The following is a 16,944-nucleotide window of genomic DNA, read 5'->3' as shown; positions in this document are numbered from 1 at the left end:
GCCTCTGCCCCGTGCCTGCTGTGTGCCCTTGGGCAAGTTCATTCATTTATTCATTCGTTCATTTGTTCAATGGTATTTATTGAGTGCTTACTGTGTGCAGAGCACTGTACTAACTGCTTGGGAGATTACAGTATAACAATAAACAGGCACAGTCCCTGCCCCTGACGAGCTTACACTCTAGAGGCAGAAGTCATTCAATTTGGCAGTAGTAGTATTTATTAAGGGCTTACTGTACGCAGAGATGGGGTAAAAATATATAAGAGGGAATTAGACATTGTCCCTGATGCTCAGCAGTGGGGTTGGGGAAGCCAGGGTGGGGCTCAAAATCTGAAAATAAGAAGGGGGCAGGGAGACTGGTGACAGACACTTGAGGAGACTGAACAAGAATAATAATTATGATAATAGTGATGATGATGATGATAATACTTGTTAAGAGCTTTCCTTGTGCCAAGCACTCTTCTAGGCAGCGGGGTCCATACAAGATAATGAGGTTGGACACAGTTCTTGTCCCAGATGGGGCTCACGGTATTATTGAATCCCCATTTAACAGATGAGGTAACTGAAGTATAGAGAAGTTAAGTTAATCAATCATATTTATTGAGTGCTTACTGGGTGCAGGGCACTGTATTAAGTGCTTGGGAGAGTACAACACAACAATAAAGCAGACTCATTCCCTGCCCTCAGCATACTTACAATCTAGAGGGGGAGACGGTCATTAATATCCATATATAAATTATGGATGTGGACATGAGTGCTGTGGGATGTGTGGAGAATAAAGGGAGCAAGTCAGAGTGAGGCAGAAGGGAGGGGGAAAAGAGGAAATGAGGGCTTAGTCAGGGAAGGCCTCTTGGAGGAGATGTGCCTCCAATAAGACTTTGAAGGTGGGGAGAATAATTGTTGGGTATGAAGAGTTCAGGCCAGAGGCAGGATGTGGGTGAGAGGCTGGCAGCGAGATAGACGAGTCATATTTATTAGTCAGTCGATCATATTTATTGAGCGCTTACGTCTGCAGAGCGCTGTACTAAATGCTTGGGAGTGTACAATATACCATTATAACAGATACATTCCATGCCCACAGTAAGCTTACAGTCCAGAGGGGAGACATTTACAAAGCACTTACCGTCTACCGAAGCACTGTACTAAGCGTTGGGGTGAATCCCGGCTCGGCCACTTGTCAGCTGTGTGACTGTGGGCAAGTCACTTCACTTCTCGGTGCTTCAGTTACCTCATCTATAAAATGGGGATAAAGACTGTGAGCCCCACGTGGGACATCCTGATTCCCCTGTGTCTTCCCCAGCGCTTAGAACAGTGCTCTGCACATAGTAAGCACTTAACAAATACCAACATTATTATTATTATTATTATGAGGAAATCGAGTTGAACACAGTCCCTGTCTCAGATGGGGCTCACAGCCTTAATCTTCATTTTACAGAGGAGGTCACAGGCTCAGAGATGCGAAATTGCTTGCCCAAGTTCCCACAGCACTCAAGGGCAGAGCCGGGATGAGAACCCAGGTTTCCTGACTCCCACTCTCGTGTTCTTTCCACTGGGCCCTGCTGCTGTATAAATCACCCCATTCCTCTCTTCTCCTTAGCAGCTGGAAGCCTTGGGATGAGGGGCACTGTCCCTCAAACCTCCCAAACATCCAGACTCTCCCAACTTTATTCTGCTGTGACGTGCCCAATTGTAAGTGGCTTTGCTGCCTGCCTGAAGAGTCAAGGTCTCCACTGAAGTAGCTGAGTTACCTACCTCGGGGAAGAAGAAACCAGGGGATTACTGGGAAAATAGAGGAGGGTCTAGGGAGGCAGCACGGCCTAATGGGAGGAGCCCGGGGCTGGCAGGCTTCAAGTCTGGGTTCAAATCCCAACTCCACCACTGTGTGACCTAGAGTAAGTCACTTAACTCTCTGGGCCTCGGTTTTTGCACTCAAATCAACTAATCAGAGATGTGTTTTGAGCGCTTACTATATGCAGAGTGCTATACATGGGAGAAGACAATACAACAGGATCAGCAGATAAGTTCCCTGCTCAGATAGTGCACTCTCCCAAGTGATTGATACGGTGCTTTGCGCGCAGTAAGCACTCAAATATGATTGAATGAATGATTGAATGAATGAATAGTGAGCTTACAGTTCTCCTTTGGAAAATGGGTATAAGATGGATCGTGAGCTTGGTGTGGGGCCAAGGCTAGGTCCAATCTGAGAACCTCAGGTAGCAAGTAGTAAGCGCTTAAGCAATGCTGTGATTTAATAATAATAATAATAATAATGGTAATTGTTAAGCACCTACTGTGTGCCAGGCACAGTTCTAAGCACTGGGGTAGATCCAAGTTAATCAAGTTGGACACAGACTCTGTCCCACCTGGGGCTCTCACTTTTAATTCCCATTTTCCAGATGAGGGAAATGAGGCACAGAGAGGTGAAATGACTTGCCCAAGGTCACACCGCAGACACGTGGCAGAGCCGGGGTTAGAACCTGGGCTGGATGGTCTGGTTGGGCCTGTACTCTGGCAGGCATAGCTGAAAGGGGAGAGGCCAAGAAAGGGGCAGCTCATTTCCAAGCCCAAGAAATTAATCAATTTCCTCTCCCCTTTTTCCCTCTCCCCCGAAATCTTTTAGATGAGTAAACGATCCTTGCTCTCATCAGTTTTCAGGACATTTCAAGGAGGGAGCCACGGTGTCTCTCTGAGAAGTAGCATGGCCTCGTGGATAAAGTCCCGGCCTGGGAGTCAGAAGGACTTGGGTTCTAATCCTGGATCTGCCACTTGACTGCTGTGTGACCTTGGGGAAATCATTTCACTTCTCTGCGCCCCCTAGAAAATGGGGATTAAGACTGTGAGCCCCATATGGGGCTGTGTCCAACCTGATTAGCTTGTTTCTATCCCATCACTTAGAACAGTGCTTAGCACATAGTAAGTGTTTAACAAATACCATTAAAAAAAGAAATGGACCAGTGTTGGCAAGGGGACGGGAGCTGCCAGCCCGAAGGGATCCCTGCTCCCCAGGGCTGGTGGACGAGGTGGGGTTTTGAAGAGTGAGTTCCCTTGTCTTGGACTTCCAGAGACTGGGCCATTTCAGGGCCGGAAGGACCATCTGGGTTGTGGGGATGGGGGTGAGGGTCCAGTCTGGGGCAACCTTGACCCAGGGGGCTGGATCAGTGCCAAAAGGTCACTTTCAGGGTCTTTGCATCCAACCAGGAAGTACACCCATCTGGCTGGACAGGAAACTTTTCTATGCTGAGTGCTGGCTAACCTCTCTCTCTCTCTCTCCCCCTCTCTCCTTCTTTCTCCCCCCCATTCTCTTGCTCTCCCCTTCCTCTTTCTTCCTTCATCTCCCCAATCCCTCTCTCTCCATCTCTTTCTCCTTCTTTCTCCCTCCTTCCCCCTCCATCTCTCTGACTGTCTCATTCTTTCTCTCCCATCTTCCTCCCTCTCCCCACCACTTTCTCCCTCCTCTTTCTCCTTCCCTATTCTCTCCCTCTCTCTTCGCCATTTCCCTCCCTCTCTTGCCCTCTCTCCTTCTTGCCTCTATTTCCTCCCTCTCCCCCATTCTCTACATCTCTTTCCCCCCTTTTCTTCTACTCCCCTTCACTTCCTCTCTCCTCTTTCTCCTCCCCCATTCTCTCCCTCTCTCTCTTCCCCCATTTCTCACCCTCTCTTCCCCTCCACTTTCTCCCCCTCCCTCTCTCTCTTCCCCATCTCTCTCCTTCTCTCTTCCCCTCTCTTCTCTCTCCTCCACTTTCTCCCTGCTCCCTCTTTCTCCCTTTCCTCCATTCACTCCCTCTTTCTCTCCTCTCATCTCCCTCTCCCCCTGTCTCTCTGTCCCCCCGTCTGTCTGTGTCTCCCCACCGCCCGATCCCTGGCCCTCGTGGCGGGGGCAGATCCTGTGTGGGCGGGAGACGCCCCGATGGGTGAACCGACTGGCCTACTTCAGCTCGTGCATCCCGTTCCTGCAGAGCTGCCTGCCCCGGGAGTGGCTGACCCCAGCCGCGCTACAGACCCACATCAACCTGGGCCTCCACAAAGACTCCGCCGCGGCCACGGCCGCCGAGCAGGGAGAGGCAGCAGGACACGACGCCCCGACCGCCTCCGGAAGCTCCAGGCCTTGCAGGCATACCCGTGTCTGAGCCGGAGCCCCTCTCCCCTCTCCTTGACCCCCATGGCCTCCTCTCCCCAAGGACGGTCCCCCACTTTTCACTCCTCCTGAGGAGGCTGGGGCTCGGCCAGCCTTCCGAGCTCTATCGAGAAGGAATGGCTTTCACTCAGGGCGGCTGTTGTCGCTTCTCTCCCTGGACACCCGGCCCCCGACACCAGCGACTGAAGAATCCCGTCGGAGGGTGGGCCGAGCGGGACGGACCCCTCTCCGACCTCTCCAGGAACCAAGAGTGGGAAAGGGGAATTTCCATCCTGGAAAGGGGTTGCTTTTATTTCGGGACACTGGGGGATTGCTGCCGTGGCCCTGCCCATCGATCCATCGGTCGTATTTCCAGAATGCTTACTTTGTGCAGAGCGCTGTGCTAAGTAAGGGCTTGGGAGAGTCCATCTCTGCAGGCTTCTCCCCACCTGCCAGCTCACGACAAAGGAAAGAATGGATCGACAGGGATGAGCAGGCGGCCTCTTTGGCTCTCCCACGTTTTCTAAGATCTGATGATAAACCTGACATTTTCTTGGGGTCCCAGGGGGTGGGTCTCCCCACCGGCATAAATGAGATCCAAAGGATCCCCGTCGTTCCCTGGCAACCCCTTAAGACACCCCAGCCAAGAGTTTTATCAGGATGATTTTGTGCCGGTGGTTGGGAGGGAGACTGTGGTCGATCCCCTGTAAGACCCGAAGGAGTGGGCGGACTCGGTGCTGGCTCCGCCTGCCCCCCAGGCCCCCGGACCCTCTGGAGGCAGTGGCAAGAAGGGTCAGTCAGTCGATCGATCAGATCTACTGAGCGCTTACTGTGTGCGGAGCACTGCATTAGGCGCTTGGGAGAGGACAACATAACAGACTCAATAGACCCGTTCCCTCCCCACAACAAGCTTACGGTCTAGAGGGGAAGACAGACATTCATATAAATAGATAAATGACGGAGAGGGCTGAGGGAGAGGGGAATAAAGGGGGCAAATCCAAGTACCGGGGCAACGCAGACGGGAATGGAAGGAGAGGGGGAAGGCCTCTTCCAAATGAAAGGGCGACATAGGAGGCCTAATCAGAGAAGGCCTCTCGGAGGAGATGGGCTTTTCATAAGGGTCTTAGGCGGCCTCTGCCACTCCTTCCCTCCACCTTCCCGAGCACCCGAAGGGGAAGACGTCTCCAGGACTGTCAGCTCTCCCGGTCGTCTTTGCCAGTCTCCCTTCCCAAATCAATAGTATTTATTGAGCGCTAACTGTGTGCAGAGCACTGTACTAAGCACTTGGGAAAGTCCGATACAACAATATAACAGACCCATTCCCTGCCCACAGTGATCTTTCAGTCTCTCCTTCACCTTGTGGGGGGGTCGGGGGACGTTCCTGGGGACTCGCACCAGGTGCTCCGGTTGTGGAAAGGTGGGATGGCGGAGGTGAAGACAGTCGGTGGATGTCCGTCTGGACGCTGGCAGGAAGATCGGGAGCACAGAGTTGGGGAAGGGCAGGAGCGAGCTGGTCCCCCTAAGGGCAGGCTGGGAGAGCAAACCCGTCTCCTTCTCCGGTGAGCGTCTTGGGCTCCTTCCTCTGGCGGCTCCGCATCTGAAGCCGGTGGGCCCCCTCAGGAGATGGCATCCATGCCTCAGGTGATCTCGGCACCTGAGGGGAGGGCTGGGGGCCTGCAGCTCCATCCTAGAGCTGGCTGGGAGGGTGGGAAGGGTCCTGGATTACCCAGAGAAGATATTAGCAGAGTGTAACAGATGGAGAGACTGAGAGACAGAGACAGGGCGACAGAGACAGAGAGAGAACAGAGAGGAGTGGAGAGAGAAAAAAAGAAAGAGAGAGACAGGGGAGAGAGAGACTCTGTGTATGTGTGTGTGTGTGTTTGTGTGTGTGTAAGGACAATATTGAGAAATCCCAGGTTCGAATGGCTTCCACAGATGGGGCCAATGACCGATGACCTCTGTGCCTCTTTGGCATATTCTCACGGCTGGAAGTTCAGCCACACAGAGAGAAGGAAGGGGGTGTCGCTCTGGAGAAAGCCCAGGGGTGGGGTGGGGGGAGGGTGTCAGGGATTCCTTGCCACTCCTAAGCCAACAGCCCCCAGCTCCCAGGCTTTCAGTACGGGTGAGCGAGCGGGATCCGAGATGGGCCTAGTCTTTGTGCATTTCGCCATGGACGTTCAACCGCTAAGATGGACCGGCACCAGTGAAGGGATCTACTCCTCTGTCGGGCCTTCTCTGTGTGACATCTTGGCTTCTGTGCTGGCCTTGGTTCCCTCTCCTACCCTGGTAATGTGAAGTTTGAGCCCTTAGAAGTGAAGGGGTCTATGTGTGTGTGTATGTGCGTGTATGTAGAAGCGAGCATTTGTCTTTGCAAAAATGATGGGTCCATTTAGAAAGTCCTTTGTTAGCTTCTAGGTAAGGCAATCACCTCCCATCCCCTCCTTCCTTCCCACTCTCCTTCTCCCTTTCTTTCCTTCCCTTAGTCTTTCCTTCCTTCATTCCATCTCTCTCTGCCTTCCTCCTTCTTTCCCTTCTTCCTTCTTTATCTCCCCGCTTTCTCCATCCCCCCCTCTTTCCTTCCCTCCCTCCTTTTCTCTTTTTTGGGGGGGGTTTGGGTTTTTTTTTTGGTACTTGTTAAGTGCTTACTATGTACCAGGCACTGGGGTAGATGCAAGCTAACCAAGTTGGACACAGTCCATGTCCCACAGGGAGCTCTCAGTCTTAATCCCCCTTTTAAAGAGGAGGTAACCGAGGCACAGAAAAGGGAAGTGACTTGTCTGCGGTCACACAGCAGAAAGGCGGCAGAGGCGGGATTAGAACACAGGTCCTTCTGACTCCCAGGCCCGTGCTCTATCCTCTAAGCCTTCTGGTGGATAACATGAGCAGGAAGCAGGCTTGGAGCAGGGATCTGTATTCTGTGGTCACATAGACAGCAGGGGAGGTGCCCAGGCCAGGAATACCAGACAGAACGGCGATCCGCTGCCCTCCTCTTTTCCGATCCCAGGAACCTAGATGCCAAACCCCACGGGGCCAGAGGAAACGCCCCGGCTGATCCCTACTTTTAACCTTTTCTCTAGTGATTAGGGCGGCCCCCAACTGAATTCAGACCTTTGTAAAATAAAAGCCCAATCGATTTGAAGGGTGGTTTCCATGGCTCACTCTCATTTGCTCTGGCCTGCTTCGCTCTCCGGCCGCCAGCATCCGAGTTTCTCTCTCTGATAGGCCTTCTCTACCCTTTCCGGGTTCTCCTTAAGCCCCCGGCCAACCCAAAATGGGATTGAGACTTCAGTTTCCCCTCCATGGTTCATCCCAATTACGTTGGTTGTTGACTTCAATGATGGGCATGCTAATTAGATCGCTAGCCTGCAGGGTTTTTGAATGGTATTTCTTAATCGATCAATCCATCAGTGGTAATTATTGAGCACTTACTATGTGTGGAGCACTGTACTTAACACTTGGAAGAGTACAAGCAGCATGACAGTGGAAAGAGCACGGGCTTGGGAGTCAGAGGAAGTGGGTTCTAATTCTGCCTCTGCCACTTGTCTGCTGTGTGACCTTGGGCAAGCCGCTTAACTTCTCTGTGCCTCAGTTACCTCATCTGTAAAATGGGAATTAAAACTGTGAGCCCTCTCTGGGACAACCTGATTACCTTGTATCTACCCCAGGACTTAGAACCTTGTTTGGCACATAGTAAGCTCTTAACAAATACCATAATTATTATTATTACAATCTAACAGTTAGCTGACATTCCCTGCCCACGGCAAGCTTACGGTCTAGACGGGGAGACAGACGTTAATATAAACAAATTACAGATATGTACATAAACCTGTAGGCTTTCCCATAAGTCCAACGTTAGGGAAACATGCACACGAAATAGGCAAAGCAATTTTATAAAACTCCCATTAAAGAACAACCGTAGTAGGCAGGAAAACATGCCCCCATCAACCCCAGTCTACTAGTGATATTTACAATACAACACAATTAGCAGACCCGTTTCCTGCCCATAACGAGCTTAAAGTCTAGAGGGGGAGACAGACATTTATATGAATAAATAACTGATTTATAACATATAATATTAAGATATGTACAACATTTATATGTACTCTGCTTAGGGAAGCAGCGTGGCTCAGTGGAAAGAGCCTGGGCTTGGGAGTCAGAGGTCGTGGGTTCTTAATTCCGGCTCTGCCACTTGTCCCCTGTGTGACTTTGGGCAAGTCACTTAACTTCTCTGTGCCTCAGTTACCTCATCTGTAAAATGGGGATTAAGACTGTGAGCCCCACGTGGTGCATCCTGATAACCTTGTATCTCCCCCAGTGCTTAGAGCAGTGCTTGGCATATAGGAAGCACTTAACCAATACCATTATTATTATTATTATTATAATTATTATTTAAAGCAGTGCTTACTATGTGCCTGACACTGTTGTAAGTGTTGAGGTAGGTACAAGTGGGGATTAAGACTGTTAGCCTCATGTGGGACAACCGGATTACCCTGTATCTACCCCAGCGCTTAGAACTGTGCTCTGCACATAGTAAGTGCTTAACAAATACCAACATTATTATTATAAGTTTCTTACATCAGACACAGTCCCTGTCCCACAAGGAGCTCACAGTCTAAATAGGAGAGAGAAAAGGTACTCTTCCAATTTTACAGTTGAGAAAACTGAGGCACAGAGAAGTGAAGTGACTTGCCCAAGGTCACACAGCAAGCGTATTGGCAGTCAGGACTACAACCCAGGTCCTCTGACTCCCAGGACCGTGCTCTTTCCACTAGGCCACGCTGCTTCAATTGGTTGGATACTGTGGGTATAGAGACACCAGATAGATAGGAGCCTGGGGATGCAACTGCAATGAGGATGATTGAATCTCTCTGTATAGAACAATGCCTTTTATTGACATGGTATTTGTTAAATGCTTACTATATACTGGGCACTGTACTAAACGCTGGGGTAGGTACAAGATAATCAGGTTGGACACCGTCCCTGTCCCACATGGGGTTCAGAGTCTTTCAGTCTTCCATTTTCCAGATGAGGTACCTGAAACCCAGAGAAGTGAAATGACTTGCCCAAGGTCACAGGCAGCAGATAAGTGGCAGAGCTGGGATTCAGTCTCACCCTCACGACATCGCCAAGATCCGCCCTTTCCTCTCCATCCAAACCATTACAACGTTAGTACAGTCACTCATCCCAACCCGCCCGGATGACTGCATCGGGTTCCTTTCTGACCTCCCAACCTTCTGACTCTCCCCACTTCAGTCTATACTTCACTCCTCTGCCCACATTATCTTTCTACAGAAACGTTCAGGGAGTGTCACCCACCTCCTCAAAAATGTCCAGTGGTTGCCTATCCACCTCCCTATCAAACAAAAACTCCTCACTATTGGCTTTAGAGCTCTCCATCACCTTTCCCCTTCTTATCTCACCTCCCTTCTCTCCTTCTCCATCCCAACCCACACACTCAGCTCCTCTGGTGCTAACCTTCTCCCTGTGCCTCGATCTCGCCTGTCCCACCGCCGAACACTGGCCCACGTCCTACCTCTGGCCTGGAATGCCCTCCGTCCCCAAATCCGCCAATCGTTCTTCCCCTCTTCAAAGCCCTGCTGAAGGCGCACCTCCTCCAAGAGGCCTTCCCAGGCTAAGCCCCCTTTTCCTCAGCTCCCACTTCCTTCCGTGTCACCACGACTCTCTTTAGCTCGTCCCCTCCCACCCCACAGCACTTATGTATGTATGTATATATCTATAATTCTATTCATTTATATTGATGCCTGTTTACTTGTATTGCTGTCTGTCTTCCCCCCCAGACTCTGAGCCCATCGTGGGCAAGGATTGTCTCTATTTATTGTATTGTATTTTCCAAGCGCTTAGTACAGTGCTCTGCACACAGTGAACACTCAATAAATACAGTTGAACGAATGATTCCAACACAGGTCCTCTGACTCCCAGGTCCAGGCTCTGTCCACGAGGCCGAGCTACTTCTCCTGTAAGGTAGGCAATTCTCACAGACTTTCCTGAGATCTGCTGGCCTCCTGAGGGGCTGATGCTGCCAGGCCCTTGAGCAGGCCCCATTTTTTTATGGCATTTGTTAAATCCTTACTCTGTGCCAGACACTGTGGTAAGCACTGGGGTGGATACAAGTTAATCAGGTTGGACACAGTTCCTGTTCCACATAGGGCTCACAAAACGAATCCCAGGGTCACCACACAGTTCTGGGCCAATAGCAACATTCTCAACTGACCAGTTCCAGTTGAGAAGCCCTGAAGGTGTTCCCTGGCCTTGCTTCTCCGCTCCCTGGGGGCACTTGCTCGCTCCTCCCATCTTCCAACCTCACAACGAGTCCTGGATTCGAATCATTCAATGGTATTTATCAAGAGTTTATTGCGTGCAGAACACTGTACCAAGTGCTTGGGAAAGTATGATACAAAAACAAACCAACACATTCCCTGACCACAACGAGCTTACAATCCAGAGAGGGGAGACAAACATGGGTACAAATAAATAAATGACAGTTAGGTACATAAGTGCTGGAGGGGTTGGGAGGGGGGAAGATCCAGGTCCGCCAAATGTCTGCCGGGTGACCTGGGTAAGTTACTTCACTTCTCTGGTCCTCAGGTCCCTCATCTGGAAAATAGGATTAGAGACTGAGCCCCAGGAGGAACGGCGACTGTGTCCAACCTGATTAGCTTGTATCTAATCCAGCGCTTAGAACAGTGCCTGGCACAGAGTAAGCACTTTAACAAATACCATTCCAAAAAAACCACCACAACAAAAAAAGACAAAACGAAACAAAAAAACCTCACCTGACCTCGAGGGATGCAGAAAACACTCCATATTAAAGCAACTAATAATAATAATCATAATAGTGGTACTTGGTTATTATGTGCCAGGCACTGTACTATGCACTGGGATGGATACAAGCAAATAAGTTGGACACACTCCCTGTCCCACATGGGGCTCACAGTCTCGATCCCCATTTTGCAGATGCGGGAACTGAGGCCCAGAGAAGTGAAGTGACTTACCCAAGGTCACATGGCAGACAAGTGGCAGAGTGAGGATTAGAACCCATGACCTTCTGACTCCCAGGCCCGTGCTCTCTCCCCTGCACCATGCTACTTAGACCCTGCCCTTCCCTAAGGACTTCAAATGCTTAAAAATAAATCGAGGGCAGCGCTGGGAGCAAGTAAATGTACAATACAAGCTCTTCACAAAAGTGGAAGCGGGGATCGTGCTTACCAACTCCATTATTATTAATCGTATTTATTGAGTGCTTACCATGTGAAAAGCACTGTACTAAGTACGTGTAGTTTCTCGAGCACTTAGTACGGTGCTTGTGTTTTACAGTGCTTGGCACACAGTAAGAGCTCAATAAATACGATTCATTCATGAATGCTTTACACAGAGTAAGTACTCAATAAATATCACTGCTTCTCTTTATCTGTAATTCAGTTTAGTGCTTGTCTGCCCCTCTAGATTATAAGCATCTTGAGGGCAGAGATCATATATTGATTTTTTTCACTCACATTTCTTAAGCGCTTACTACGTGCCAGGGACTGTACTAAGTTTTGGGGTAGATAGAAACTAATCAGGTTGGACTAAGTCCGTGTCCCTCATGGGGCTCACAGTCTTAATATCCATGTTACTGATGAGATAAATGAGCCACAGAAAAATTAAGTGATTTGCCCAAGGTCACAAAGGAGACAAGTGATGGAGCCGCGATTAGAACCCAGGCCCTTCTGACTCCCAGCCTGTGCTCTATCCACTAGGCCAAGCTGCTTCTCAATTATCGATTAAGCCTATTGAACCCTCTGAAGTACTTAGTTCAATGTTCTGCACTTGACTGATTGATTGATTGATATAATAATAATAATAATGTTGGTATTTGTTAAGCGCTTACTATGTGCCGAGCACTGTTCTAAGCGCTGGGGTAGACATAGGGGAATCAGGTTGTCCCACGTGGGGCTCACAGTCTTAATCCCCATTTTCCAGATGAGGGAACTGAGGCACGGAGAAGTTAAGTGACTTGCCCACAGTCACACAGCCGACAAGTGGCAGAGCTGGGATTCGAACTCATGAGCCCTGACTCCAAAGCCCGTGCTCTTTCCACTGAGCCACGCTGCTTCTCCAGCAGCGTGGATTGATATAGCGTTCCCCATCACTAAGGCAGGTCTGACACAGCCAGTAGGGGTTCAGTTGTGGCCTGTGGGTTTGTGCAAAATAATAATGAAAAATTGTGGTATTTCTTAAAATGTTACTATGTGTGCCAAGACTTGGTGTGGGAAGGAGGGAGGGGAGGAGGGAGGGTTACAATTACTCCCTGTCCCACATGGGGATCACAGTCTAAGAGAAAGAACAGGTGTGGAGTTTCCATTTCACAGCTGAAGAAACTGATGCTTGGAGACATGAGGAGAAGTGACTCGCCCAAGGTCACACAGCAGCCAAGTGGTGGAGCGGGGCTTACAACCCAGAAGCAGCGTGGCCTGGGAGTCAGAAGGACCTGGGTTCTAATCGCAGCTCCACTATTTGTCTGCCAAGTGACTTCACTTCTCAGGGCCTCAGTTACCTCATCTCTAAAATGGGGATTGAGGTGGGGAGCCCTATGTGGGACATGGACTGTGTCCCACCTGAATACCTTGCATTTATCCCAGTGCCCAGTATAGTGCCTGGCACATGGTAAGCGCTCGACAAATACCCTGATTATTATTGCTATTAGGTCTCAACTCCCGGGGCTGACCTCTTCCCACTGAGTCAGGCTGTTTCCCACCAGGAGAGATGGCCTCTGCCCTTTTATGGGAATTTCAAAGTTTCCCATTTGGGTGATGGTCGCTCGCTGCCTTTCTTCCCTCTCTCCCTTCCTCCCTCCTGGGAATTTTGTCCGGAGTCCAGGCCAAAGCCGGGAGCAAATCTGGGAACACTGGATTAGTAGGAACCAGGACTCTCCCTTGTGGCCAAAGAAAAGACCACAGGCAGAAGTCTGATACACCTTACTACAGATGTCTGGCCCCCTACTTGCAAGCTGTTGTTTTTTAAATGGTATTTGATAATAATAATAATGATAATAATAATAGTAATAAGGTGATAGTGGAGCCTACATGATGGCCCCCATCCCCTCCCCCTCCCCTGGCACCATACCTCTGCAGTAGATCTCGATGTCAGAGTGAAACACGCCTGTGCCTAGGTTGGATGTATACTCATTGATCCAATACTGGAGGCACCGGGCATTAGTGGACCCGGCCGGAGTGGCTTCCCAAAGGAATAATAATAATAATAACGATAACATTGTGGTATTTGTTAAGAGCTTACTATGTGCCGTGCCCTATATTAAATGCTGGAGTAGATACAAGTTAATCAGGTTTTTTCTCTGGTATTTATTAAACCCTATGTCCCAGGCACTGTTCTAAGTACTGGGGTAGATATTATTATCATTATAGTATATAAGTGCTTACTATGTGCCATGCACTGTACTAAGTCCTGGGGTGGTTACAAGCACCTCGGGTTGGACACGGTCCCTGTCCCTGCCCCCACCAGGCTAGTGTTATATGTGCAAACCCATAATTAATTTTGAGGTCTCTCTCCCCCATCTTGTCTGTAAGCTCCTTGTGGACCGTACAGCTCTTTTGTATTGTATTCTCTTAAGTGCTTAGTACAGTGCTCAGCACGCAGGAAGCCATCAATAAATACCATTGGTTTGATTGACTGATTCACAGGCATCTTCCTGGCCTACAAAGAGCTCACGGTCTAGAGGGAGAGGCCAATCGTGAGAATGGCTTGGGAGGGAGGGGAGAAGTGGGGAAGTTCAATCAATCAACCAATCAATTGCATTTATGGAGCACTTCCTGTGCTGCAGAGCACTGTACTAAGCACTTGGGAGAGTACAATGTAACAATATAACAGTTGGTAGACACGCTCCCTGCTTACAAGGAGCAAACAGACAAGAGGGGGACACAGACAGTAATATAAATTAATAAATGATGGATATGTACCTAAGTGCTTTAGTATTGAGGGAAGGATGAATTAAAGGGAGCAAATACAAGTGGAAGTGGAAGGGTGTCGCAGAGGAGAGTGGTAGAAGAGGAAAGGAAGGCTTAGTCAGGGAAGGCCTCTTGGTAGAGGTGTGCCTTCGGGAAGATTTTGAAGGTCATTGTTTGTCAGATATGAAAAGGGAGGGTGGTCCAGGCCAGAGGCAAAGTGACACAAACCTTGCCCACAACACTGCGTATTACTTAATGGTCCAGGGTTTCGGGTGTAAATGTGTTTCGGGTGTGGACTTGTATACAGATACCTGGTTCGGTAACTCATCTAGCACTTCCAAGGGAAGATAAACCGGGTCGGCTAGTCTTAGCTCTTTTTATTTTATTTTTTTTCCCCGACTCTAAAGCACCCACAAGGTGCTTAAGCTTTAAAGAATTGACAGATGTAAAGTATTTACAGACGGAATAATCAAAGTCAGGGACTGAATGAACCACTGAGTAAAAACAGGCTCCACCATTTGTCTGCCACCTGGCCTTGGGCAAGTCACTTGACTTCTCAGTGCTTCAGACACTTCATCTGTGAAATGGTGATTAAGACAGTGAGCTCTATTTGGGACAGGAACTGAATCCAACCTGATTATCTTGTATCTACCTCGGTGCTTAGTACAGTCCCTGGCACACAGCAAGCACTTAAGAGATACCATTTTTAAAAAATGTGCTGAGGATGAGCACAGATTAAATCGTTCCTTCAATGGTATTTATAGAGCGCTTACTGTCTGCAGAGCACTGTATTAAGCACTTGAGAAAGTACACTCCAACAATAAATGGTCACATTCCCTGCCCACAGTGAGCTTACAGGCCAGAGGGGGGAAGACAGACATTAATATAAATAAATGACAAATATGTACATAAGTGCTGGGCGCTGGGAGGGGGGAATAATAATAACAATAATAATGATGGCATTTGTTAAGTGCTTACTATGTGCAAAGCACTGTTCTAAGTGCTGGGAAGGATACAAGGTGATTAGGTTGTCTCACGTGAGGCTCACAGTCTTAATCCCCATTTTACAGATGGGGTAACTGAGGCCCAGAGAAGTGAAGTGACTTGTCCACCAAAGCCACACAGCTGACAAGTGGCTGAGCTGGAATTTGAACCCATGACCTCTGACTCCCAAGCCCGGGAAGAACACAGGGAGCAAGGCAGGGTGATGCAGAAGGGAAGGGAAGAAGAGGAAAGGGGGGGGGGGGGGAGGCTTAGTCAGCGAAGGCCTCCTGGAAGACATGTGCCTTCAAGAAGGCTTTGAAGCAGGGGAGAGTAATTGTATGGAGGATTTGAGGAGGAAGGGCATTCCAGGCCAGAGGTAGGACGTGGGCCGGGGGTTCCACGGTGAGATAGACAAGATGGAGGCCCAGTGAGAGGGTTGGCATTAGAGGAGCGAAGTGAGTGGGCTGGGTTGTAGTAGGAGAGGAGCGAGATGAGATAGGAGGGGGCAAGGGGATTGATCGCTTTAAAGCCAATGGTAAAGAGTTTTTGATTGATGCAGAGGTGGATGGGCAACCACTGGAGGTTCTTGAAGAGGAGGGTGACATGTTCTGAACGTTTATGTACAAAAGTGATCTGGGCAGCAGGACTGGAGTGGGGAGAGGCAGGAGGTTGGAAGGTCAGCAAGGAAGCTGATGCAGTCATCCAGGAGGGATAGGATGAGTGATTGTATTAATGTGATAGCGGTTTGGATGGAGAGGAAAGGGCGGAGTTCAGCGATGTTGTGAAGGTGGGACCGACAGGATTTGGCGATGGATTGAATATGTGGTTGAATGCGAGAGAGGACTCAAGAATAACACCAAAGTTACGGGCTTGTGAGACAGGAAGGACGGTGGTGCCGTCTACAGTGATGGGAAAGTCAGGGGGAGGACAGGGTTTGGGTGGGAAGGTAAGGACTTCTGTTTTGGACATGATAAGTTTGAGGTGACGGGAGGACATCCAAGCAGACATGTCTTGAAGGCAGGAGGAAATGCAAGACTGGAGAGAGGGAGGGAGAACAGGGCTGGAGATGGAGATTCGGGTATCATCGGCACAGAGTTGGTAGTTGAAGCAGTGGAAACGAATGAGTTCTCCAAGGGAGTGGGTGTAAGGTGGAGACTAGAAGGGGACCCAGAACTGAACCGTGAGGGCCCCCCACAGTTAGGGGGTGGGAGGCAGAGGAGGAGGCCGCGAAGGAGACCGAGAATTAACGGCCAGAGAGATGATACCTACGTGAGTGCTGAAGGCGGCATTGGAGGGGTGGGATTTTAGGAGGGCTGTGAATATGGGGAGAGCTGCAGTCCGCAGGGGGAGGGGGAAGCAGGGGTGGTAGGCTCTAGAGTGAGATACCACCCAAAGAAGGTTAGCTTGAGGGGAATGAAGATTGTGAGCCGACAAATAGCAGGTGAATAGTGCTGACAGAGAAGCATCGTGGCCTAATGGTAAGAGCACGGGCCTGGGACTCAGAGGACCTGGGTTCTAATCCTGACTCTGCCACATGTCTGCTGTGTGACCTTGGCAAAACGCTTCACTTCTCTGGGCCTCAACTACTTCATCTGTAAAATGAGGATTAAGACTGTGGGCCCCATGTGGGACAGGGACTGTGTTCAATCTGACTATGATGTATCTACTCCAGTGCTTATTACAGTGCCTAGTACAGAGTAAGCGCTTAACCAATGCCATTAAAAAACCCCCCAAAACCCACCAGGTTAGCAGACGAGCTTCCTGAGAAAGCATGTGGAGAGCGAGATGAACGGAGGACCCAGAATAGAGCCCACAGTTAGAGAATGGAGAACGGAAGAGGAGTCTGTCAACAAAACTGAAAAGAAGCGATTGGAGAAGTTGGAGGAA

General features: G+C 49.6%; 1 protein-coding gene across 2 annotated transcripts in view; it reads left to right on the top strand.

Moving 5' to 3' along the window:
• The window catches only part of LOC100680674 (deubiquitinase DESI2), a 78,834-nt gene extending 61,890 nt beyond the window's left edge, over nucleotides 1-16,944 (top strand). The window contains exon 5 of one of the 2 annotated variants that reach the window (XM_029076431.2): nucleotides 16,802-16,944. In XM_029076431.2, coding sequence (XP_028932264.1) covers nucleotides 16,802-16,822 — 21 coding nt within the window. In that variant the 3' untranslated portion in view covers nucleotides 16,823-16,944. Of the gene's footprint in view, nucleotides 1-3,878; nucleotides 4,977-16,801 lie in introns of those variants that run through there. The other variant, XM_029076424.2, reaches the window with a different exon arrangement.

This window comes from Ornithorhynchus anatinus, chromosome 1 (genome assembly GCF_004115215.2).
Source record: "Ornithorhynchus anatinus isolate Pmale09 chromosome 1, mOrnAna1.pri.v4, whole genome shotgun sequence".
Taxonomy (NCBI): Eukaryota; Metazoa; Chordata; class Mammalia; order Monotremata; family Ornithorhynchidae; genus Ornithorhynchus; species Ornithorhynchus anatinus.
Note: the sequence above shows the minus strand (reverse complement) of the source record. Positions and strands in the feature narration are given on the sequence as shown.